General features: G+C 37.6%; 1 protein-coding gene across 2 annotated transcripts in view; it reads left to right on the forward strand.

Annotated features, from left to right (window-relative positions):
• NUP107 (nucleoporin 107) overlaps positions 1-25,847 on the forward strand; it is a 41,338-nt gene that overhangs the window by 1,465 nt on the left and 14,026 nt on the right. The window contains exons 2-17 of one of the 2 annotated variants that reach the window (XM_059080903.2): positions 706-797; positions 1,311-1,397; positions 2,053-2,171; positions 5,532-5,676; positions 6,922-7,025; positions 9,407-9,534; positions 10,237-10,285; positions 12,852-12,923; positions 13,331-13,419; positions 15,162-15,240; positions 17,253-17,366; positions 21,237-21,327; positions 21,476-21,552; positions 23,424-23,483; positions 24,541-24,686; positions 24,813-24,861. In XM_059080903.2, coding sequence (XP_058936886.1) covers positions 706-797; positions 1,311-1,397; positions 2,053-2,171; positions 5,532-5,676; positions 6,922-7,025; positions 9,407-9,534; positions 10,237-10,285; positions 12,852-12,923; positions 13,331-13,419; positions 15,162-15,240; positions 17,253-17,366; positions 21,237-21,327; positions 21,476-21,552; positions 23,424-23,483; positions 24,541-24,686; positions 24,813-24,861 — 1,501 coding nt within the window. The remainder of the gene's footprint in view (positions 1-705; positions 798-1,310; positions 1,398-2,052; positions 2,172-5,531; positions 5,677-6,921; positions 7,026-9,406; positions 9,535-10,236; positions 10,286-12,851; positions 12,924-13,330; positions 13,420-15,161; positions 15,241-17,252; positions 17,367-21,236; positions 21,328-21,475; positions 21,553-23,423; positions 23,484-24,540; positions 24,687-24,812; positions 24,862-25,847) is intronic. The other variant, XM_059080904.2, reaches the window with a different exon arrangement.

Consider the following 25,847-nt stretch of genomic DNA (forward strand, 5'->3'; position numbering starts at 1 on the left):
GATTTCTTTTTTACTTAGCCTCCCAAGTCACCAGCTTAAATAGTAGTATCCATGTTTTGAAGTATTTTGGAAACTACAGAAGATCCTTTTAAGAGTTCCTGCAGTTTTAGGGACCTCAATCCAAAGAGGAAAGGTTTACCTTCATGAAGCAGTTATCTAAAACAGTGTTATAATATAGATTTAGGGGCTTCCCTGGTGGCGCAGTGGTTGAGAATCCGCCTGCCGATGCAGGGGACACGGGTTCGTGCCCCGGTCCGGGAAGATCCCACATGCCGCGGAACGGCTGGGCCCGTGAGCCATGGCCGCTGAGCCTGCGCGTCCGGAGCCTGTGTTCCGCAACGGGAGAGGCCACAACAGTGAGAGGCCCGTTTACCGCAAAAAAAAAAAAAAAAAAAAAAAAAAAAATATATATATATATATATATATTTAGATTCCACGTGTTAAAATAATTCCATAGGAGAAAATAACAAGTAAGTATTAGAAAGTCAAAGAAGTCTTTGTGCAGGTAAAATTTGAGCAGGACTTTGCGAGATAAGCAGGATTTGGAGCCAACGGGGCATTGTCAACAAAAATATCAGACTTGGCTACTGGGATGATCTACATCTTGACTGACTTAGGATCCTTTGGTCCAATCATGATGATAAAGTTTTTTTGCAAATGCTACATTCTCATTTCATTCACATGAGCTTGATTATGCCATTTTAGGAGTGGCTTTGGAGAGATGTCATCTCCTGTGATCCGGGAGGCAGAGGTGACTCGGACTGCACGAAAACAGAGTGCTCAAAAAAGAGTTTTAAGTATCCTTTGCATTTTAAGCATGATTATAAAAATTGCAACACGTTCGGAATCAGGATTGTAGACTTTTCTTTTTATGAGAGATATTAAACACTAGCTATAATAATAAAATGCTATGAACATTAGTTTTAGTTAGTTTTTTTTAATTTCCCAGATGTGTTATTTTGTAAGTATAATGCTGAAATTCAGTGAGATTCATGTTTCCCTGAAAATAAGGATGTTCCATTTTACTGCTAACCATCATACTGTGGTTAGCTTCTGCTGAGATTAGATTTTTTTTATTATTTGAAATCTGAATAACAACTTTTAGTTCAGTGTGTAGTAACCTAAGACTGTTAACTGAGAATTTAAAGGGGAGAGGGAGTTATTTACTCTTTGCATAGAAAATATGGTAACCATAAAATACCTTGCCCTTGAAAAATGTATTCACATATTTTGTATAGTGTAAATATGGTTCATTCTAACTTTGATGGTGTCTTTTCTACATGAAAAACTTTTCTTAACTTTTCCTGTAGTTCGGGCATCCCAAGATGAAATTTTTGCTAATACTACACCAAGAAACCAGGTTATCCCCCGAACTCCCAGCTCATTTCGACAACCTTGTAAGATTTTTCTTTTTGCTTTTAAAGCATTTAATAATGATAACAATAGTAGCAACTAATACCGTAATATATATTATATTTTATAAATTATCTTTAATTAAGAACAAATAATAATGATTGCAATTACTATTTGTTGAACTCTTACCATGTGTAAGTCACTGTTCTTTACATAAATGCATACTAACTATGACATAGGTATTATCTCTATTTTGCCAAGACTGAATGTGCGACTTAGAGAAGTTGATTAACGCAGATAACGTAGCTAGGTATGTATGTAAGTAATGGAACCAAAATTCGAACAATAATCTGCTTACTCCAGGGCCCATGTCCTTTATACTGTAGTGTGCTTTATAAAATTAGAATTTGGCAAATTCATGGACTCATTAGTGTCCCTTTTTTTATGCTCAGTTATGCTATAATGAAAGCATCTCTGTTTGCAGTAAAGTTTTTCTTGGTGGGCTCAGTAATACCAAAAATTCATATTTAGAAAATAAGTTGAATCTTCATATGATGGAAATGTTAATACTGAAAGTATTTATTTGGTTAGAATCTAAATAATTGAGAAGTGAAAGTTACTCTTTATTGTTTGTTTGCTTGTTTTCTTCCATGATCAAGGCTCACGCATTTCAAATTCTTTTTACTAACCTCTTCCTAGTAGTTACTCCAACAAACCGAAGCTTACTAAGGCAGCCAGATGTTTTCTGCATTCTTGGAACTGGAGGGAGGTCTCCTCGGCATACACAGTCTTCGGGGTTCTTGGGAAATCTGTCTATGGTATGTAGAAAGATGGGGCTGAAATTTTCTTCCTTTTTATTAACGTAAGATATTTAGCTTAAAAGCTTTTAATGAGAATTGAAATCTTATTTGTCATAAAGTAATTCGGTTATGTTAATTGAAATCAGTTTTTGATTAGAAAGGCTTTCAGAAAACTGAGACCCTTAAGCATACTCATGTCATAGGTGGAAACTGTGGCACCAGTGGCAGTTAGTTGCTGACAGAATGTGTTAATCTGACAGTTTGCTGATCAGAATAAAGCAATTCCAATTGGTTGCTATCGGCATAAAAGCTGAGCCCAAGAAGCATAGAAGAGAAGGAAGCCAGGAGTAATCAGTGAAGACTGTCATAAGGAAGGAGGACAAAGCAATAAAGGAAAGACAAGAGAAAATTTTGGGAGAAGTAGATGAGACACTCTTTAGGAATCACTGTGGTACAATATTTAAAATAGCAAAAGAAATGTCTTATAAACTGTGATACAGAATGACTTGACCTAGGTGCTTAAAATACCCTATAGAAAAAGAAAGAATTGTATCTAACTGAGAAGAAGAAAATGGAAGACTTTTGTTGGAGTAGTAGAGTATTATGGCCCATTTAGTTCCAAAAACAAGATAAAAATGGCTCTTTATTTGGCTCTGTGCTTATTAAAAAGAGGTTTTGCATGTTAAACCTCTCCTTGTCTTAGAAGGTTAAATCGATCATAGCCATATTTATTGCAGTCTTATGAATTTTTAGAGTGTTAATATCTAACAGTGATCTAGTCATTGAACAGTTTTACTTTGCTTATGAAACTGGTTTATTCTGGCAATGTTTATTCTTATTCTTCTTAAAAACGTGAGTGAATTGACTGCTTCTGGGTTTAAGCAAAAGAAGATGAGTTTTATTATTTACTGCTTCAAAACTGCAAGATTAATAGTAAAATTGTTACTCTTTTAAAGGCCAGGATAGAGTAAATATGTATTGATTATTACAAAATGTTTGGAAATTACTTTGTAGTCAAAGATATTGTCTTGATTTGTTTTGCCTATGTTATTTTATTTTTAAATATTTATTTTCCTTATTGTTTTGGCTGCTTCTGGTCTTAATTGGGGCACACGGGGTTTTCGTTGAGGCACGTGGGATCTTTTCATTACGGCGCGTGGTCTCTTTGTTATGGCGCGCGGGTTTTCTCTCTCTAGGTGTGGTGCGCGGCCTCCAGGGTGCATGGGCTCTGTAGTTGTGGTGTGCGGGCTCTCTAGTTGAGGTGCGAGAGCTCAATAATTGTGGTGCATGGGCTTAGTTGCCCTGTGGCATGTGGGATCTTAGTTCCCTGACCAGGGATCAAACCCACATCCCCTGCATTGAAAAGTGGATTCTTTACCACTGGACCACCAGGGAAGTCCCTGTTTTGCCAATTTTAATATCAGCTGTGAGAAGTGGTCTTAGATAGCCCTGAAGGAAGTATAGTTATTTGCTATGTTGATTTTACCATGTGTCCACCTGCCAAGATTTGGTTATGGACCAAAGTATTTTTCTGAATGCAGGATATCACTGCTGTGTTAGATTTTCAGTTTGATCTTTATAATAATGATGATAAGTATCCAGAAGGGAGTAAACTATCAATCAGTCTTCAGTAGCTGCAGCTAAGCTCTCCTCAGCCCATAGTTACTACCTCACTAATATGTAGGGCCCCAGCACCCATCTTTAGCATTTTTCCTTGGGGAGACTGATTTAAAGGTACATTTTTATTGTTGCTCATGCCTGGATTTTAAGTAAAGGTAAATTTAAAAAAGATTTTTATTACTATTTTTAATATGTCCAAAAATAAAATAGTAGAGTAAGCCTTCATGAATTTATTGCCCACTTTTCAACAGTTATCAGCATATGGCTGATCTTGTTTCATCTACACCCACAAGCATTTCCCCCACATTATAGTTCCCAGATTTCATACCATTTTATCCATAAATACTTCAGTAGGTATCTCTGAGACATAAGGATGCTTTCTTTAACATAAGTACAATACTGTTAACACATTTAACCCCTCCCTACACACACATAGAGTAATTCCTTTATCATTTCAAATAGCCATTTTATGTGTACTTTCTTCAGTACAATACGTATTTCATTAAGTGTTCATACTTCTTCAGTTGTCAAATTTTTTAAGTTGGTTTGTTCAAATCAGAATCCGGACAAGCTCAACACATTGCATTTGCTTGGTATGTCTCTTATTTTAATCTGTAAGTTCCTCCATCATTCTTTTTTTCTTTACCATTTATTTGTTGTAGAAACTGGATCATTCATCCTGTACCATTTCCCAAAATTAAAAAATAGATTTGAACTAGTCCTAGAGCAATAGGACTAAAGCTGATATTAGTTTACTAATTAATATCAGCTTAAATATTACAAAATGGAATCTTTATTGGCTTTTTAAAAAAAGTATGGAGTAGTACAAAGAAGAAAACAAAAAAGCTGGGACTGGGACTTCCCTGGTGGTGCAGTGGTTAAGAATCTGCTTGCCAGTACAGAGGACACGGGTTTGATCCCTGGTCCCAGAAGATCCCACATGCTGCGGAGCAACTAAGCCCGTGCACCACAACTACTGAGCTTGCGCTCTAGAGCCTGTGAGCCACAACTACTGAGCCCGTGAGCCACAATTACTGAGCCCGTGAGCCACAACTACTGAAGCCCGCATGCCTAGAGCCTGTGCTCTGCAGCAAGAGAAGCCACCATTCCCTGGCGGCGCAGTGGTTGGGAGTCCGCCTGCCGATGCAGGGGACACGGGTTCGTGCCCCGATCCAGGAAGATCCCACATGCCGCGGAGCGGCTAGGCCCGTGAGCCATGGCCGCTGAGCCTGCGCCTCCGGAGCCTGTGCTCCGCAACGGGAGAGGCCACAACAGTGAGAGGCCCACATACTGCAAAAAAAAAAAAAAGAAGCCACCACAATGAGAAGCCCACGCACCGCAACAAAGAGCAGCCCCCTCTCGCCGCAACTAGAAAAAGCCTGTGCGCAGCAAAGAAGACCCAGCGCAGCCAAAAATAAATAAATAATTTTTTTTTTTTTTTACAAAGAAGGAATATACTGCCTTTAAAAAAAAAAACCCACCAGGACTTCCTTGGCAGTCCAGTGGTTAAGACTCCAGGCTCCCAACGCAGGGGGTGCAGGTTCAATCCCTGGTTGGGGAACTAAGATCCCACATACCTCATGGCATGGCCAAAAAAAAAAAAAGCCATGATTTCCTTAATAAAATGGCCCCATGACTCTCTTTTAAAAGTGAAAAACACATACCTATGCTCTTTAAGATTTTAATAGTATTAAAGTCTTTATTCACTCAGCAGCAATAACCGCATTACTTTTCTATATCTTCCTTTTATTTTTTCAGGTAACTAATCTGGATGACAGTAATTGGGCCGCTGCATTCTCATCACAGCGTGCAGGGCTCTTCACAAACACAGAGCCCCACAGTGTAACAGAGGATGTAACTCTCAGTGCTGTTATGTTACGGGAGGATGATCCTGGAGAAGCTGGTAAAACTTCGTTTGTAATACAGTAGCTTGTCATTTTACTAAGATCAGGGAAATTATCTCCTATTCCTGAACATCATTAAAAAATATTTTTTGTTAAGCCAACTAGTTATGGTAATGCTACGACATTTGATGTAGTAGCTCTAGGAGGTTGAGAACCTCACATTCGTTCTCAGTTGGAGCGGCATTTTGCTGTTTACTCTTGCAGTATAAGTAGTAGCCTGTTAGGTTATTAGACTAGTCTCTAATATTTTTATTCTTTCCATATTTGTGCTGTTGAAAGAGCTTCTCTTTTTCTGTTGGTTTAATTTTTATCTGACATTGTTGACGTGTTTTATTTGGCCTGGATGCTAGTGTTGTTTCTACAAATAGTACTGTGACTATTCTAACTTTATGTTGGTTATTACCATTACCTTTTGAGAAAAAAATTTGCTTTTAGTGTCTCTGTACCTGCACATTATGACATAGGTTCTTCTTCATTTTGTCATTATAAGCTAACATATATGAGTGCTAGTCAGTATGCTTACTACTGTATGAACACTAACTCCTTTCATGGTCCATTAAATAGGTACAGTAACTGTTTCCATTTTCAGGGAGAGGAAACTGCTGCCCAAAAAGATTAAGTAACCTGTTTGAGCTCACCTGGCTAGGAAATTCATTTCAAGTTCATTTTTATGAGTGGTGTAAGATAGTGGTCTGAGTTTGTTTTTCTGCATGCGGTTATCCAGTTTTTCCAGCACCATTTATTAAAGAAACTATCCTTTCCCCATTCAATATTCTTGGCTCCCTTGTCAAATATTAATTGACCATATATGTGGGAGTTTATTTCTGGACTCTCCATTATTTTCCATTGGTTTATGTGTCTATTTTTATGCCAGTACTGTTTTGAATAGTATAGCTTTGTAGTGTAGTTTGAAATCAGGAAGTGTGATGCCTCCTACTTCATTTTTTCTCAGGATTGCCTTGGCTATCCTGAGTTTAGTTTCGCAAAATGCAGAGTTCTGTGGTCCCGTAGTGGTGATGGTAGCACAGCACTGTGTATGTACTTACTGCTACTGAATTGTATGCTTAAAAATGGTTAAAATAGTAAATTTCGTTACATGTATTTTACCACAATTATATATTTTTAAAAATACAGCAGTTCAAAAAAAGGATTTGTAGCTATGTTTTTAAGTTTTTAAAACAAACAATTACCTAGAAGTATGTCATTTACCTCTTTCTGTTCCTTTTCTTTTTAATGTGTTCTAGCATCCATGAGTATGTTTTCTGATTTCCTGCATTCTTTTTTGAAGCACTCTTCAACTACAGTTTTTGACCTTGTGGAAGAGTATGAAAACATTTGTAGTAGTCAGGTAAGTTAATTTCACTGCATTGCTGGTCAGACTTCAGTACTCTTAAGTTTTTTTTGAACAGCATCAATTTGTGAATTTCTATACTATATTTAAGGAGGATGTCTTGGGGTGTAGTGACAAGTGTGGCATGGTTAGAAGGTCAGCCAGAGCAGCTCTGCTTTTTACACATTGAGAGTCCATATAATATTTCTTTTAAGGACAAAAGGATTCTGCATCTTTGAAAAAGGAAAACCCAAAATATACAAAGAACTTAAAACTCAACAGTAAGAAAACGAACAATCTAACTGAGAAATGGACAAAACATGTAAACAGATATCACCAGAGAAGATCTACAGATGGCAAATAAGTATGGGAAAAGATGCTTAACATCTTACGTCAACGCAGCATTATAAATCAACTATACTCCAATATAAAATAAAAATTTTAAAAAACCACATCATATATCATTAGGGAATAGCAAATTAAAACAACAAGATGCCACTATACACCTGTTAGAATGACCAAAATCCAAAACACTAACAAAACCAAATGCTGGCAAGGGTGTAGAACAAGAATTCTCATTCATTGCTGGTGGGAATGGAAAATGATACAGCCACTTTGGAAGACAGTGTCTTAGTTTCTTACAAAACTAAACATATTCTTACCATATAATCTAACATTCATACTCTTTGGTATTTACCCAAAAGAGTTTAAAATATATGTCCACACAAAAGCCTGCACATAGATGTTTATAGCAGCTTTGTTCATAATAGCCTAAATTTGGAAGTAATCAAGATGTCCTTCAGTAAGTGAATGGGTAAATCAACTGTGGTTCATCCAGACAGTGGAATACAGCCCTTAAAAAGTAATGGGCTATCAAGCCATAAAGAGATGAGGATTAACCCAAAATGCATATCACTAAGTGAGAGAAGCCAATATGCAAAGGCTACATATGGTGTGATTGCAACTATATGATATTCTGGAAAAGGGAAAACTTAAAGAATAAAAAGATCAGCAGTTGCCAGGGTTCAAAGGGCGGTAAGGACAGAAAGTGGAGCACAGTGGATTTTTATTAGAGTGATATTATTCTGTGTGATATTATTATGAGGGATACATGTCATTATACATTTGTCAAAACCCATAGAATGTACAACACCAAGAGTGAACCCTTGTGTAAACTATGGACTTTCAGTAGCAATGACATGTCAATGTAGCTTCAGTAACTAACAAACGTACCACTCTGGTACTGGATATTGATAGTGGGGGGTTAGGTTGTGTGTATATGGGGGCGGAAGGTAATGGGAACTCGCTGTACTTCCTACTCAGTTTTGCCGTGAACCTAAAAGTGCTCAAAAAATTAAGTCTCTTTTAAAGGAAAGGAAAGGACTTCAAGAAACTATTGCATTCAAGAATAATTGAAATAATAGTAATAGCCAACATTTTTTGAGTATTTAATATTAGTTCAATAATCAATTTCTGAATTGTTCCAGTATAAAAGCAGTAGCTTCATTAAATAACAAAAGCAATAATCACCACCTAGTGAATCACTGGAGTTAGGATTCCAATAGAGAATTTATTAAAGGAATGAGAAATACAGGTAATACTTTTATTAAACACTGGCCTTAAGACAGAAGTAACATTACTTTGTGAATACTTTCGTGAATACTTTTTAAAGGGTGGGGAAACCTGTTGTTTTGGTAGTGATTCTTCATTTTCTGAATGAGACCAATCCTGTTTCTTAATTGCCCTTGATAAGGAGGTAATATTCATAACCTTTGAGAAAGGTTTCTTTTACCCTGGGTCCTTAAACCTCCTATTAAATAATTTGGTGTGTGTTTCTGTGAAGAACATACATATCTTTCATTAGACTTCCACAAAAAGTCCTCAAATGGTTAAGAACTACTGTTTTACAGCAAGGAGAGATTTTGGTTAAGGTTTGGTTAGAAATGACAATGTTTTAGTACCAGTCTTAGGAAAATATTTTTCTTGATTTTTTAATATGGTATAAATTTTTCAGATAAAATTTGAAGATACTTTATTTTTAATTTTCATTGCTGCTCTGTTGGTTCATGTTATGATTTTGTTGGGTGTAGGTTAGATTTAGCTTATCTTCCGGGTTGATTTACAAGGAGAAAAACGTACTCATGGCTGTTATTGTTGAATCTGAAATCTAGAGTCTGTAAAACTTTTACATATATACTCACATAAACACACCTTACTTCATATTAAGGCCATTTCTAGTGGGAATGTTATATTACACTCAATTTTAAATGGACAGGAAAAATTTATAATATAAATATGTACATATATAAAATATATATAGTTTTAGCACTATGTACTTGAATACAAAGTTGTGACTCAAAATTATAGAAAACCTTATTACATTTGTATTTTTAATTCAGGTGAATATACTGAGTAAAATAGTGAGCCGAGCAACACCTGGACTTCAAAAGTTTTCAAAAACAGCCAGTATGCTCTGGCTTCTTCAACAGGAGATGGTCACGTGGAGGCTGCTGGCTTCTTTGTATAGGTAAAGTTGTGTAGGACTTTAAAGAGAAATAAATTGGCAGATTAACTTGGAAGTTAGAGTAAGATGTGTTTGGAAATAGGTTGTGCCATTTTGTGATACTTATCATTTCTAATGCCTTAGTTGTCAGAAGTGAGTTAATGAGGAAAGAGGGGAATATTAATCATAAGGCTGGTAGCTACCAAAAATTGGATACGTGTAAAGATTTAAGGAAAGTGCTAAAAATACGGCAGTATTTAGAAGAGGATAGATTAAGAAAAAGAACTGACAGATATACTTTATGTAATGTGGAAGTTTGAGAGAAGTTAACCAAATTTTTCTTTTCTCAGATGCTCCTTGGTTTTGGCTCTCATTCTGTTACTTTCTCATCCTAATGAGAAAATCTTGAGAGAAAATTATATCTTTTCATTTGGGCCCTGTGAAAACATTATATTAAAAAGTTAGGTGTATGCATTAGCAGGTAGCCATTAAAGACTTTGCAGTTTGTATCTTCAGTAAATATCATTTTTGTTCAGATGTCAGTATTAGATTCAGAAGGCATTTACTACTTGATTTTTGCTTTTAAAAGCATGTTGGCTAAGTTAATTGGAAACTCATTTGTTTACAGTGGATGGAATGCAGGTTTCTGCATGTACCTAGCTTAAAAAGGTGATTTCATTTACTCATATCAAATAAGGCTTTTTCATTTTGTGTATTTTTCCCCAGAGACAGAATACAGTCTGCATTAGAAGATGAAAGTATGTTTGTAATTACTGTAAGTTTTATATTAAATTTTTTCCTTTATAAATGCTTAAAAATTCAAATGTTTTTAGTAGTAGAATTTGATTTTTGACCCTCCGTCTAGAGTTTCTTCATTTTAAAAATTTTACAAGTAAATAAAAGATATAATAATCAAAATTGATTTACATTATAGAGTAAAATGTTAAAGTTCTCTTTTATCCCTCATACTGTTCAGTCTAACAATTTAGTACGTATTCTACCAGACATTTTTCTCTGCATCTTTATACATATATACACACACAGTTTTGTGGGGTTTTTTTTTGAAGATCAAGTTGAGAATGTCATTTTGAAATGTTTAAACCCTGGGAAGGTCAACCACAGTGTTCTAGAGATGCCTTCCTTCAGATAAAGGATCCTCCAAGACAATGAAGGATATGCCTCATTATCCTCGAATCAAACATTGACCTCCTAGGAAAATTGAGGGAGTTGTCCCTCAGGCCATTCAGCAGAAGCCTTTTTGTAATGCAGTCTGGGTGAAGTGTAGCAGGATTCAGTGACTTGGGTCCTAGTAAAGGTATTAGTCAAGTTGTTAAATTGTGCAAACTTCTCTGCAGCTCTAGAATATATTTTGTTCTCTCCTAGAGACTCCAAGCAGAGAGAAGATAGAGCCTGAAGGGAATGAGTCCCCCAGCTCTGTCTCATTCTGTAAATGGTCTTTCCATATTTTTCTTTTCCTCCCAGCAGACCCAGGGGAACTCAGCCACGTTGTCCCCCTTCAAAAGTCAGCACCTTCTACAGTTAACGTTTGAACAACACGGGTTTGAACTGTGTGGGTCCACTTAACACACAGATTTTTTTTCACGAAGTCGTACTGCAGTACTACATGATCTGCAGTTGGTTGAATCCTCAGGCACAGAACCTCGGTTACAGAGGAATGAGCAGTACAGAGAGCCAACTGTAAAGTGACATTTGGATTTTCGACCGTAAGGAGGATCGGTGCCCTAACCCTTGCATTGTTCAAGACTCAGCTGTATTTCTTTCTTTTAAAGCAAAATAATTTTCAAGCACTGTAACTCCAACCTGTCAAAAGTCAAACCCACTTTTGTCTTTCAGTGGATGGCACCATAGCGACCTTTCCAAGGAACCTGAATGTTCCCTAAGCCAGCACTTCTCAAACTTTACTCTGCATATGAGTCACCTGGGGATCTTGTTAAAATGCAGATTGTGGTTCAGTAGGTCTGGGGAGGGGCCTAAGATTCTGCATTTTTAAGAGGCTCACAGGTGGTGCTGAAGCTGTTGGTCTGTAAAACACACTCTGAGTAACCAGGGTTTAGACCCTGCTCTCTGCCTCATCTCAAAATTTAGTCCATCATCAGATCTTGCTCACTTTAGCTCTTCTGTTCCAACTCTGACCTCTCATCTCTGTTCCTCTTGCCACCACTTAAGCCAAAGCCTTCATCATTTTTTGCAGGAATTATGGCAATAGCTTCATCTAGTCTCCCTGCTCTATACATACACGTAGTTTTGGGTGTCGGGGGGTTGGTTTGGTTTTTTTATGTCAATTTGTATACGTTTACCTTATTTTTTCATAGTATGTCAAAATATAAATGTGCCATAATTTTTTTCAGACATTCTGCTGGACATATTTGTTTCCAATATTTTTGCTATAGTTATCAATAATGCAATGAACATTCTTCACACTTACCTACATATTTGAGTATTTCCTATATTTCTGGAAGTGAATTGTTGGGACAAAGTTTGATAGAGTTTGTCATGTTGCCTTCCTAATGAAATGTACTAGTTTACACTCTCACAGTGTGGGAAAATGTTTATTCTGCCATCAATCATTTGATTTTTCCAGTTGGAAGGAAGGTACCTTGGTTTTTATTTTTTTAATTAATTATTTTATTTATTTATTTTTGGTTGCGTTGGGTCTTTGTTGCTGCGTGCAGGCTTTCTCTAGTTGCGACGAGTGGGGGCTACTCTTCGTTGCTGTGCACGGGCTTCTTATTGTGGTGGCTTCTTTTGTTGTGGAGCGTGGGCTGTAGGCGTGCAGGCTTCAGTAGTCGTGGCACGTGGGCTCAGTAGTTGTGGCTCACGGGCTCTAGAGCGCAGGCTCAATAGTTGTGGCGCACGGGTTTAGTTGCTCCGCAGCATGTGGAATCTTCCCAGACCAGGGTTTGAACCCATGTCCCCTGCATTAGCAGCTGGATTCTTAACCACTGCGCCACCAGGGAGGTCCTAAAGTTTTTAAATGTTAATTTCCTCATATGCCCCATGACTGCATCCTACCCTTTATTATGATTTGTTTCATTTTGTTTTGTGTTTTATTTTTCCCGAAAACAACATCTCTGGGGAAATAGAACTTAAAAATTTTAAGCATAACCAAGAATTAAAATATCAAGTAAGAGCAGCTGCACATTGATCTAGCAGTTTGAAACTTACTTATAAAATTTTTTCAAAGGTGAATATACAGATTTGCTATGTTAAAATGGTTATGAGTGGTTAAATATACTTATTTCAGATTCTCTTACCTTTCTGTTGAAATAATGTTCTTGAGGATCTTCTTTTCTTTCTTTCCACCATTTTTTAAAAAATAGGCTCTTAATGCCAGTGAAAAAGCAGTTGTGGAAGCATTATTTCAGAGAGATTCACTTGTCCGACAAAGTCAGGTATGACTAGAATTTTTACATTTTTTTGGTGAAATATGGAGAAAGGGAAATGACATAAAAGAAATGAAGTTTTTTTAAGTCAAACTTTTTTCTTAATTTTTTTCTTTTTGATCTTTTAATTTATAATTAAAAAGAAAGTAAGAACCTTGTTTTTTGTTTTCAAATAATAGCCCTACCATTTCCAGGAATAGCCTGTTAAAAACTTTATTATTCCTATAGAAAATATCTTTTGCCATAATATTTATACATCTTTAAAAAGTAAAAACAGTAATAGAAAAAATTGTTACTTGGTATTTTTGAATTAGAAACCTTTTTTTAAAAAAATTAATGGTAGGAGTAATACTACTTCAAATAGAATACTTACAGATTTTATAGTTAATACTCTTCCCCCCTCCCCGCTTTCCTAGCTGGTGGTAGATTGGTTGGAGAGCATTGCCAAAGATGAGATTGGAGATTTTTCGGATAATATTGAGTTTTATGCAAAGTCAGTATATTGGTAAGTCACTAAACTTTCATTGTTGAAGTCATTTAATGTTGGTTTTGTTTATTCATCTTTCAACAAATATTTATTCAGTTCTTACTGAACTCAGTCTGTGAGCAAAACAGATAAAAACCCTGCCTTTGTGGAATTTATAATTGTATAGGAGAGTTAGACAGCAAATAGATATATATCCTATTGGGTACTAAGAGCTTTGAAAGAAAAAAAAAAAAAGAATCAGAGTTGGTGGATAGAGGATGGTAATGGGAGTTACTTTTAAGTAGAAGAGGTGACCAGGGAAGGCCTCTCTAAGGAAGTAACAGGTAATAAGAGTAAGAGGTTTTTAAGAAATAAAGGAGGCCAGACATGCAAAAATTTGAGGGACCAAGTGTTCAGGGCAAGAACAGGAACTACAGAGACTCTAAGAAGGTAAAGCATTTGCACAAGGAGGGCAGTGTGAACACAGCAAAGAAAAGAATGGTAGGAAATGAGATTGAAGAGAGCCAGCTCATATAGAACTTTTACAGGTAGCCAAGGTAAGGGTTTGGGACTTTATTCTAAATGTGATGGGAAACCTTGAGAATAAAAGAATGATATGGTCTGATCCACATTTTCAAACAATCACTTTGCCATATTTTCTTAATAATCATAATTTGATTATCAAGAAGACAATTCTCCTGTGTTTCTAGCTACTTGTATGTGTTTTTGTTTTTGTTTTTAAAATTTCTTTTCCCTGCATCTTTCAGGGCTTCTAAATTATTGTAAGACCTTGAAACCAGAAAGCAAGCACCCCTAGGTTAAAGGGACAGTTTATTTCAAGACTTAAAGAAAAAGTTCAGTTTGCCTTTGAATTCAGTAACATTATATATGTATCAAGTCTATAAATCAATTGTTTTTTCTCTGCTTAACTAGGAAATTAGTGGTACCAAATTTTTTTTTAATCTTAAATCTTGGTTAGTTGTGGTTTTTCTGAAAGAGAAATTTTCATTTTCAGAAAAAAAATATTTTAAGTTAATATGTCCTGTTAAGGTGTTTACAAGTTTTTTATGAGTTAGTCTCCTTTTCTTGCCAATCGATAGAAGAGGATAGAGAATCCTAAAACAGAGCCACACTTCTGTGGTCATTTGGTTTTTAATGAGGCATCAAAGCAATCCAGTGGGGAAAGCAATGTCTTATGAACAAACCATGCAGGAAAAAAATGCATATCCATGTGAACAAAGATTAACCTTGATACCTCCCTCACACTGTACCCAACAGTTAATTCAAGATGGATCATAATCCCCAATGTAAAAGCTAAAACTGTAAAGCTCTTAGAGGAAAACATAAGAGGACATTTTTGTGACTTGGCGAATAAGCGATTGTCACAGAAAGCAGTAATCAGGAGAAAGAGATTGATTTGACTTCATCAAATTAAAACCTCATTAAAAGACATCATTGAGAAAAGGAATTGGTGGCAATCCGCAGACTGGAAGAAACATAAAGAAACTGTAGTTCATAAAGAACTACAGCTCAGTAGCAAGAAGACAGCTGGATAAAAAGGACACAGATTTGAACAGGTTCCTCACAAAAGCAGATAGGTGAATGGCCAATAAGGCATGAAAAAGTGCTCAACATCATTAGTCATCTGAGCTAAAAATGCCCTTCTGTATTAGCGTTTTGCATGTTTTTTCTGAGTTTGTACTCTCTTTCCTTGACTTGATTTTTTTAAGTAGACCTATTAAAATTCCTCGTTTAAAAAAAAGTTGTACTTATTCTTTCAGGGAAAATACTCTGCATACCTTGAAACAGCGGCAGCTCTCTTCTTACATAGGAAGTGTCCGTCCTCTTGTCACTGAATTGGTAAGTGTTCTTTGAAATGGAAGTTGCCTTCAAAGTTAAGTGATTTTTATTCCTAAAGGCTGAGAATTTTTATTTTCTTGGATCCTTGTTTTAGTTTCCTGAAGGATTGCATATACTATTTAACTCTAAAAATTACTAAGTTGGGTTTGAATTTGATGGCATATATTTGAACCCATCTGTGGCCTATAGATTGTAAATTGTAAAAGAGAGTATAGAAAGTGTTCTTGATTTACCAGCATTAAAACAAATTAATTTTGACTTTATAGCAAGATTTGACTCTGCATCTGTAAAGTGGTGACCTATGAAAGCTCTTTTATATAGAAAGCAGGGGAAAAAAATAAAGCTTTGTGAATTAGCTTGAGGTTAGAAGGGTCATTCTAGGATATGAGTTATAGGCGTAACAGTGGATTTGAAAAGAACGGGAGTCTAATTACTATAGAAATGAAGGAACAGAGCTTTGTGATAGGTGGAGGCATGTGAATTAAATGTTTATAGTGAAGAGTGAGAGTAAGTAACAGTCGAAAAAATAGGTAAAATTCCATTTGATAACAAAAGTATTTTTTGATAAAAATTATTTGGAAATTACTGAAAGTTCTTGTAATAAATTATAGCAAAATTACCCCTATAGCAGGCAACTAAAAATCATTTACCCTTAACATCTGGAAAGTGGTGATTTCCTTTTGCCAGAAAGAAACCGTGTTCCAAAATTGAATGATTATATCTGTCTGCAAAATATTTGTGAAACTAGCCAATTGACCTATTATGCCTTCCAGTTTTTGAATTGATAATCATATTACTCAGTAACATTTGGAATAAGAATTACTCCTCTTTTAAAGTCACATTAAAATAGCTTTTCATCTGAAATTCATCATGTAGATCAGGGGTCCCCAACGCCGAGGCTGTGGACTGGTACTGGTCCTCGGCCTGTTAGGAAGTGGGCCACACAGCAGGAGGTGAGCGGCAGGCGAGTGAGCGAAGTTACATCTGCCACTCCCCATCGCTCCGCATCGCTCCCGTTACCTCCTGAACCGTCCCCTTCCCCACCCCACCCGCCCTGCCATCTGTGGAAAAATTGTCTTCCACAAAACCGGTCCCTGATTCCGAAAAGGTTGGGGACCACTGATGTAGATCATGTGTGCTCTTTGCCGCAAAAGTGAGGACACTATGTTATCCCCAGTGTTCAAAGGCACATTTATTTTTATTCGTGAAAGGTAGTTGGTAGGAATAACTGAGGTTGGAGGTATTTATTAGACATCTGTTTTAAAATTTCTTTTGGGCTTCCCTGGTGGCGCAGTGGTTGAGAGTCCGCCTGCCGATGCAGGGGACGCAGGTTCATGCCCCGGTCCGGGAAGATCCCACATGCCGCGGAGCGGCTGGGCCCGTGAGCCATGGCCGCTGAGCCTGTGTGTCCGGAGCCTGTGCTCCACAACAGGAGAGGCCACAACACTGAGAGGCCCATGTAAGGCAAAAAAAAAAAAAAAAAAAAAAAAAAAAATTTCTTTTGTTGGGTGTTGGTGTGCTTTGTGTAGCATTAGTCCCATACTGGGCTCTCTTCTCATATGTTCTCAGAAAGAACCAGCTAAGCACCTTCTAGTCACAGAATGCATTGTGATTCCTGCAGTTTCTCCTCTGCTCTTTCTCCATTGAGGCCTAATTCTGTTTAGGATTAACTGGGCCATGTAGTTGCTACAACAGGGTAAAGCTCAAGTCAGCTTGAATTATGAGTAGAATTTCTAGAGCTGCTGGGCTGGACTAGGGCTGTTTCCAGCTTGCCTGACTGAAGTATGCACCTTTGTGGGCCAACAGAGTCTGTTTTGAATAGGCAGCAGACAGCTATTGGCTATTTGGGACACTTATGACACTTTCATTCCCTTTATTACTTAACTAAATTCAGTGAATTTATTTCAGTATGTAATTCAGGAGACATTTATCATCTCTTGATGATGTTTAAATTGTATGTGCATATAAAGAATTTATAGTTGATGATTTAATTAATTAATTAATTTTTGTAGGACCCTGATGCTCCCATAAGACAGAAGATGCCCCTTGATGATCTGGATAGAGAAGATGAAGTCAGATTACTTAAATATCTTTTCACTCTGATTCGTGCTGGAATGACAGAAGAGGTAAATGACATATACCCTGCTTGTCCAATATCAGAAAGTCACAGACTGTAAGTTGGAAAGGATCTTTGTGACCACTGAGTATGCCTCCTCAATGCAGTAATCTTTTTCACAGTATTTCTGGATCTAACTCCTGTTCCAACATTTCTAGCGATAAAGAACACATTGCTTCAGAAAGCAGTGCACTTCAGTTTGCACAACTCTGGTAGAAAATTCTTTGTAAGAAGTCAGACTTAGCCTTCCCATTAGTGTACTGCATACCCTAGGCATAGCCCCATTATTTCTAGTTTGGATATTTTTTTTTAACAAATTCAATGAAGACTTTTTTTTTTTTAGTAAATTTATTTATGGCTGCTTTGGGTCTTCATTGCTGCACGTGGGCTTTCTCTAGTTGTGGCGAGTGGGGGCTACTCTTCAATGCGGTGCGCGGGCTTCTCATCATGGTGGCTTCTCTTGTTGTGGAGCACGGGCTCTAGGTGCCCGGGCTCAGTAGTTGTGGTGCATGGGCTTAGTTGCTCCGCAGCATGTGGGATCTTCCTGGAGCAGGGCTCGAACCCGTGTCGCCTTCACTGGCTGGTGGATTCCTAACCACTGTGCCACTACGGAAGTCCCTATTTCTAGTTTGGATTTTTAAGAGTTAAGAATAAGTCTGACCCTAATTGCTCTTCTAGTTGACACTGTCTAGCATTTGAAGACTATGATCCCCTCAAATTACTTCCTTTTAACGTCACCTCTTTAAAATGTAACCTCCTGGGCTTCCCTGGTGGTGCAGTGGGTGGTACTCTGCCTGCCAATGCAGGGGACATGGGTTCGATACCTGGCCCGGGAAGATTCCCACATGCCGCGGAGCAACTAAGCCCGTGTGCCACAACTGCTGAGCCTGCGCTCTAGAGCCCGTGCTCTGCAACAAGAGAAGCCACGATAGTGAGAAGCCTGCGCACCACTCGCTGCAACTAGAGAAAGCCTGCTCACAGAACAAAGACCCAACACAGCCAAAAATAAAAACAAATAAATAAATAAATTTATTTTTTTTAAAAATGTAACCTCCTTTGTGATAGTTAAGGTCTTGTGTGTAAGATGTGAAGTATCTGATTAGACAGCTTACTGGATGGCTTTGTGGACTTTTTAGATGAGGTAGTCTGATGCATAGGAGTTTCAAGATTCAGATATTATTTTGTACCTGTTTTGCTGTACTCTCTGCGATGTTCTTTAGATAGAAATATGTTAGCTCAAAGTGTTGTTCTTCTGTGTTACAAACCACTAGCATATATTAAGTAATTTTTATAGTAGTAAGTGTTGGATTATTAAACATCATTCTTATTTTTTAATTAAGAAAAGAAGGGGAATTCCATGGAGGTCCAGTGGTTAGAAGTCTGAGCTTTCACTGCCGAGGGTTTGGGTTCAATCTCTGACTGGGGAACTAAGATCCTGCAAGCCACGTGGGTGGCACAGCCCCCCCACCCTAAAAAAGGAAAGAAAGAAAGAAAAGAAGTAACACATACTCATTTGTTCGGAAAATATTTGAGTCCCAGCCATCTGCCAGGTGATTTGCAGGATACTAGGACTCACAATAGCAAACAAGGATGTATTTTTAAAAACAAAACAAAAATATAATCACATTATTGAAAACCTTGAAAAATAAAAACTCTCAAGGTCCCACTACCTTTACATAATCACAGATAGTGGGATTTTCAAATTTACTTACAAGTCTTTTTCTTTTGTACATCTTTTTAATATAATTGTAAACATAGTATACTTCCAGGGTTTTTTTTTTTAGCATCTTTATTGAGATATAACTCAAACACCATACAGTTCACCCATTTAAAGTGAATAAGTCAATAGTTTTGGTATATTACAGTATTTTTTCATTGTGATAAAAGATATATAACAAAATTTGTCATTTTAACCATTTTCAAGTGTAAATTTCAGTGACATTAATTACATTCACAGTGTTGTGAAACCATCACCACTGTGTTTCTAAAACTTTTTCATCACCCCAAGCAGAAACTCCATAACCATTATGCAGTAGTTCCCCATTTCCCCTTTCTCTTGGCATTTGGTAACCTAATCTACTTTCTGTCTCTATGTATTTGCCTATTCTGGCTATTTCATGTAAGTGGAATCATACAATATTTGTTCTTTTGTGTCTGGCCAATTTCACTTAGTAAAATGTTTTTAAGGTTTTTGCATTCAGATTTTGTCCTGCCATTTTTAGATAGCATATCAAGTATTTAAAAAATATTTTTCCATGTTGCTACATAGCTTTCATAATTTTTAAAAGTCATAAATCCAAAATGATGTTTTGGGTATGATACTTTTTAACTGGTTCAGTTTTTTTTAAAAAAATATTTATTTATTTATTTTTATTTATTTGGCTGTGCCGGGTCTTAGTCATGGCATGCAGGATCTTCATTGCAGCGTGTGAGAACTTTTAGTCGTGGCATGTGGGCTCTTAGTTGCAGCATGCAGGATCTAGTTCCCTGACCAGAGATCAAACCTGCGCCCCATTGGACGACTAGGGAAGTCCCTTAACTGGTTGTATTAATCAGATTCTGTAGGTTCAAATGACAGAAGCCCAACTCAAATTACTTACAGGTGGGGGATTGATTGTCTCATGGAACAGAGAAGTATAGAGGGTTATATCTGGTTATAAAAGCAGGATTTGGGGACTTAGAAGATGTCATTAGGATACTGTCTCTCCCAGGCTCTTGACACTCCTCTCTGTGTCTTCATTCTCAAGAAGCCATTTGTGTCAGTGTTGGCCACCAGCAGCTCCAGCCTTACATCTTCCTGCAAGCTAGCAACCCCAGCAAAAGGAGTGTCTGTCTTTCCCAATATCTCTGGCAAGAGTCCTGGGAGTGATTCTTGTTAGATCACATGCCTAATCCTTGAGTTCAGAGATGGAATCATATGACCTACTCAAACCATATGAACTAAGTGGGGAGAGATGGTTGCTAAAGAGACGAAGGACTGGGCTTCCCTGGTGGCACAGTGGTTGAGAATCTGCCTGCCAATGCAGGGTACACGGGTTCGAGCCCTGGTCCGGGAAGATCCACATGCCGCGGAGCAACTAAGCCTGTGTGCCACAACTACTGAGCCTGCACTCTAGAGCCCGTGAGCCACAACTACTGAGCCTGAGTGCCGCAACTACTGAAGCCCACGTGCCTAGAGCCTGTGCTCCACAGCAAGAGAAGCCACCGCAATGAGAAGCCCACGCACCACAAGGAAGAGTAGCCCCTGTTCGCAGCAACTAGAGAATGCCCATGCGCAGCATCGAGGATGCAAAGCAGCCAAAAATAAATAAATAAACATTTTTAAAAAAAGAGAGAGATGATGGACCAACAAACGTGTTTCTGTCTCACTGGTATATCAAGCTCATCTGATTGGTCACATTTAACATGAAGAAATATCAACTTTATGGGCTGAATGAGCAATAGTACCCTGTCATTATAGAGACTAACAGTGTTTTTGTAATACTTTTACATAAATCAAGGGTCATCAACCTCTTTAGCCCATTTGTCTCTAGCAGAATTACATGCCTGTGGGCACCATGGGCACCTAGTGGTAAGCCCAGAATCAAAGAGCAAAGGGATTATTAGGGAAAGAAAGGGAGGGAGGGAGGGAGGGACCACACAGAGGGAGGGAGGGAGAGAGGGAGGCAGGCAGGCAGGTGGGTGGGTGGGCAGAGACCACAGAAAGGCATGCATATGGCTGAAGTGAAATACCATTACTGATTGTCTACACCATCCTTTGTGACATCTATGCCATAAGTTATCTAATCCTCATAAATTGCTTGTACTTTTCTATAAGGCACAAGTACTTCTTTAGTACTGCATTGGTTATATGACCAACCGCTCTTTCTTGTTTCTAAAGGCACAACGACTCTGCAAACGCTGTGGTCAGGCATGGAGAGCTGCGACACTTGAAGGCTGGAAGCTCTATCATGACCCCAATGTTAACGGAGGTATTTTAATTGATTTTATTCTGAGAGTTGGGGATATATTTAGCTCTAAACGGCAATTTTGTGAAGTATAGCTTTTGTTTTTAGAAATGGTTGAAATTAGAAGATCTCATTTTAAACTATAAACTTTATTTCTTTTACTGTTTTATAGGAACAGAATTAGAGCATGTTGAAGGGAATCCATACAGATGCATTTGGAAAATAAGTTGTTGGAGAATGGCAGAAGATGTAAGATATAATAAAATATTTACTGATACTGATTTTTACTCTTAATTCACTGAAGGACTGCTGAAGATGCTATGAAACGTTGAGAGTAGTTTAAGACTAAAGTTCCTGTTTACGAAGAACTTCGAATCAAATTGAAGAACAGGGCAGGCTTTACAAATCAGAGTTATTCAGACACACTGAGTACTAAGAATTAAGCACTGAAATGAGGCAGAAATACAAAAAAAGGTAGCAAGTGAAGTCACAGAATAAGCACTGGGCTGGCTTCCACAGAGAACTGAGTCGATCTTTTAAAAATTACTAGGATTTGAGTTGTTGGGCATGAAAAGCTGAAGGAATTCTAGGTAGGATGCCTAGGTTGGGAAAACTCAAGGGAAGGTAGGTTTCCCAGGTTGGAGCAGAAGGCTCACAAGAGGAAATACAGTCAGTTTTGTCGTGACACCAGCTACGCATTCCTAAAAATCACTGCAGCATGACAACTTGTGCAGAAAATCCACGGGGCTTTTAGAGAAAATGGAATTAGGAGCACAGTTCTCAAAAACCACCAGTGACACATAAAAAGTTAAAAACTTAATAAAAACAGCACAGTGTCACACTGTTAAATAAACACATAAATACTGCAATAAACATGGCAGTTTACCTTGAAAAAGAACTGGAGTTTGCTTGTGGAATGAGGTGTCAGAGGGTTGCAGCTTGTGAGTTATTGAGAAGTGATAGAAGGAGGTTATCTGAAATGAAACAAAACTGTAACAGTTGATGTGGATGGATTTAGCTTATCATACACCTGGAGAGCTCAGGGAGCTGGTAGATGTTTGAGGAGTGTCAGTTTTGTGTATTTCCAAGTGGCTTGGTTCAGTTAGGTGTTGTTTTCTGTATTCAGCTAATGTTTCTTGTGCACAAAATTGTGCATAAGGAAATGGGAAGTTTATATTATGTTCAAATCGTTCCTTGATATATCAGTTGCACTGGAACAAATTCACATTTTGAAAACAAGCATTGTAGCAGAACTGATTAATGGGAAGATGACTGAAAAAGGTAAATTAAGAGCAGGCAGTGGTGGTCCTCAAGTGCTGCTCTAAGGAATGGGAACTTTGTACCATAGATAGTGGTGAGCCATCAAAACCTTGAGGGCACATGCCAGCAGTGCTTTAAGAAAATTAGCATGGCAGTGGAAAATAGGATTAAAATTGAATGAACTAAAGACTGAGAAACTAGTTAGGAGCCTGTCAGAGTTATTCAGACACTAAGTAATAAGGGCCTGCCGTGGGTTAATATGGAGAGTAGAAAAGAAGGAAACAAAAATGGTCAGGACCAGAAGCTGGAAACAACGCAGAGGAGGATTCAGTTGTATAGTGAGAGTCTCTGAAGTCTCTTGTTTGGATGATGAGAAAACAAGAAATGTCATAAATAGAATCCAGAAGTAAAATGGGATAATTTGATGAATATAATTAATTCTACTTAGGAATTTGATGCAAACTGATGCATGACAGGCTCCAAGTATGCCTTGTTTGGATGTTGTTCTTAGGTCACTATCAGGTATTTAGAAACTTTATAGGGGAAAACACCTATACAGAGTCTATCTGGAATAAAAATTGACTATAATAAATAATCAAAGTATCCATTAGATTTGAATCTGCTTTTACTCTGTATTTGAAATTTAGATATTTGACTTTTCAGGAAGATTTCAGCATTGGTTATATCAAACTAAGGGGTCCTTCCTTCTTATTCCCCCACTAGATCTTTTACTAAAGTTTAGAAACTGTCAGGTGAGTAAATAAGTTCATTTTAGAAGACACTGCAGATTTCCAGATTATGAAAAAAGTTGACATACTAAGAAAAACAGTTCAATTTTATTTATATTCACTGTATTTCAGGAGCTTTTTAATAGATATGAGAGAGCAATTTATGCAGCTTTAAGTGGGAATCTCAAGCAGGTATGTGATTTATTTTAATAATTCTTTTTTTTCTATGGAATGAAATCATATATAATATGTATTTCATGTATATAACCATATATAATAATTGTATAGGCTTAAGCTACTAAGAATAGCAATGATAGAGATAATCATGAAATAGACTAGTAACTTGAAGTACTTAGTTTGACGTATCTCATACACCAAATGATGCTTTATTTACTTATTTATTTTAATCTTACTTTTTTAAAAAAAAATTTATTTATTTATTTGGCTGCGCTGGGTCTTAGTTGTGGCACGAGGGATCTTCTTTGCCGCATATGGGATCTTTAGTTGCGGCATGCAAACTCTAAGTTGCAGCTTCTGGGATCTACAGAGTTCCCTGACCAGGGGTCAAACCTGGGGCCCCTTCATTGGGAGCGTGCAGTCTTAGCCACTGGACCACTAGGGAAGTCTTCCAAATGATGTTTTGGTACGTGAAATCCGATTTCTGTTTCTAAGAATTGTAAATTTAATTCCAATACACATTTATTGATGACTTATGGTTCCCATAGCTTTATCCAGAAGTGTTCCACAAAGGCACAATGACTGTTTGAATTGTCTCACACATGTGTGTGTACTTCTCACAACTCCTACAACCTCCTACATTTTACAGCTGTTTTGAGGAATGTTACCATAACATTGAAACACCATCTTATATCAGCATGGAAAATTGATGCTATTGTGTACTCATCATGGAAGAAATCATAATAGTTCAGACTTCTTACAAGATGTGGTTTGAGGGACTTCCCTGGTGGTCCATTGGTTAAGACTCTGAGCTTCCACTTCAGGGAGCACGGTTCAATCCCTGCTTGGGGAACTAAGATCCCTCACCTCATGCTGTGCAGTGTGGCCAAAAAAAAAAAGGAGATGTGGTTTGAGGGGTGGAGAGAGGAGGTTATTTTGGTATGATATTTTACAATCCACAGTGTCTTATGTCATTACAGTGACTTTATAGTCCATATAAGCGGGTGAAACTGCTTTTCCTTTCTTTTTTGTTGAATGTGTCTGCATGTTTCTGTTTTGGAATGGGGTAAAGCTGCTTCCTGTCTGTGACACCTGGGAAGACACAGTGTGGGCCTACTTTCGGGTGATGGTGGACAGTCTGGTAGAACAGGAGATCCGGACATCAGTAATAACTCTGGATGAAACTGAAGAACTCCCTAGAGAATATTTGGAAGCAAAGTGAGTGAGTTGGTTTGTTTTTCATCATGAGGATTTGTAATATTCTCTGTGAAGTTTTATTTTGTAGTCTTTGTTCATATTATTTATTAGCATTATTTTATCCTTTCCTTGTTCTTTCTTTCAAAGTTGGACTTTAGAAAAGGTTTTTGAAGAACTTCAAGCTACTGATAAAAAGGTAAATATTAATATTTTAGGATAACTGGAATACGAAACTAGATGTTACATTGTGCACTGTAGTTGAAAGGCACAAATGTATGTGAAATGTTGTTATATTCTCTTTTCCTTTCCTCACCTCTTATTCATATAAGAGATATTCTTTAAAAAGAAGAAACTTCGTTTTCCCTGGTGGCGCAGCGGTTGAGAGTCTGCCTGCTGATACAGGGCACACAGGTTCGTGCCCCGGTCTGGGAAGATCCCACATGCCGCGGAGCAGCTGGGCCCATGAGCCATGGCCGCTGAGCCTGCGCGTGCGGAACCTGTGCTCCGCAACGGGAGAAGCCACAACAGTGAGAGGCCCGCATACCGCAAAAAAAAAAAAGAAGAAAAAGAAAAAACTTAACTGCATATTTAAATGATACATCATTTCTGTTTATTTGGTTTAGGATTGGTTTCATCTAAATATATGGTATGCATGTAAGCTAATTTATCCCTTTCTTTTTGAAAAATTAAAATATATAATGGAAAATTAGCAAGACTTTTTTTTCCTAGATCTCAAAATAATGCAGTATTTTTTAAAGGAATATTCTCTTTTTTTTTTCTGCGGTACGCAGACCTCTCACTGTTGTGGCCTCTCCCGTTGCGGAGCACAGGCTCCGGATGCGCAGGCTCAGCGGCCATGGCTCATGGGCCCAGCCACTCCGCGGCATGTGGGATTTTCCCAGACCGGGGCACGAACCCGTGTGCCCTGCATCGGCAGGCGGATTCTCAACCACTGCACCACCAGGGAAGCCCTAATGTAATGTTCTTTAAAAGTTTTTTAAATAACCAAAGTACTTGAAACAAAATAATCAAAAGATGTATAAGTAAGGCCTTTATAAAACTTCCTCCCAACCTCTTTATGGTTATTCTCATTCACTGAGATGGTAAAACATTGATATGTATCCTACATACCCCTTTCCATAATCTTACAAATATATGTAGATAATGTAGATATTGCAGTAT

This window comes from Kogia breviceps, chromosome 12, assembly GCF_026419965.1.
Source record: "Kogia breviceps isolate mKogBre1 chromosome 12, mKogBre1 haplotype 1, whole genome shotgun sequence".
Taxonomy (NCBI): domain Eukaryota; kingdom Metazoa; phylum Chordata; class Mammalia; order Artiodactyla; family Physeteridae; genus Kogia; species Kogia breviceps.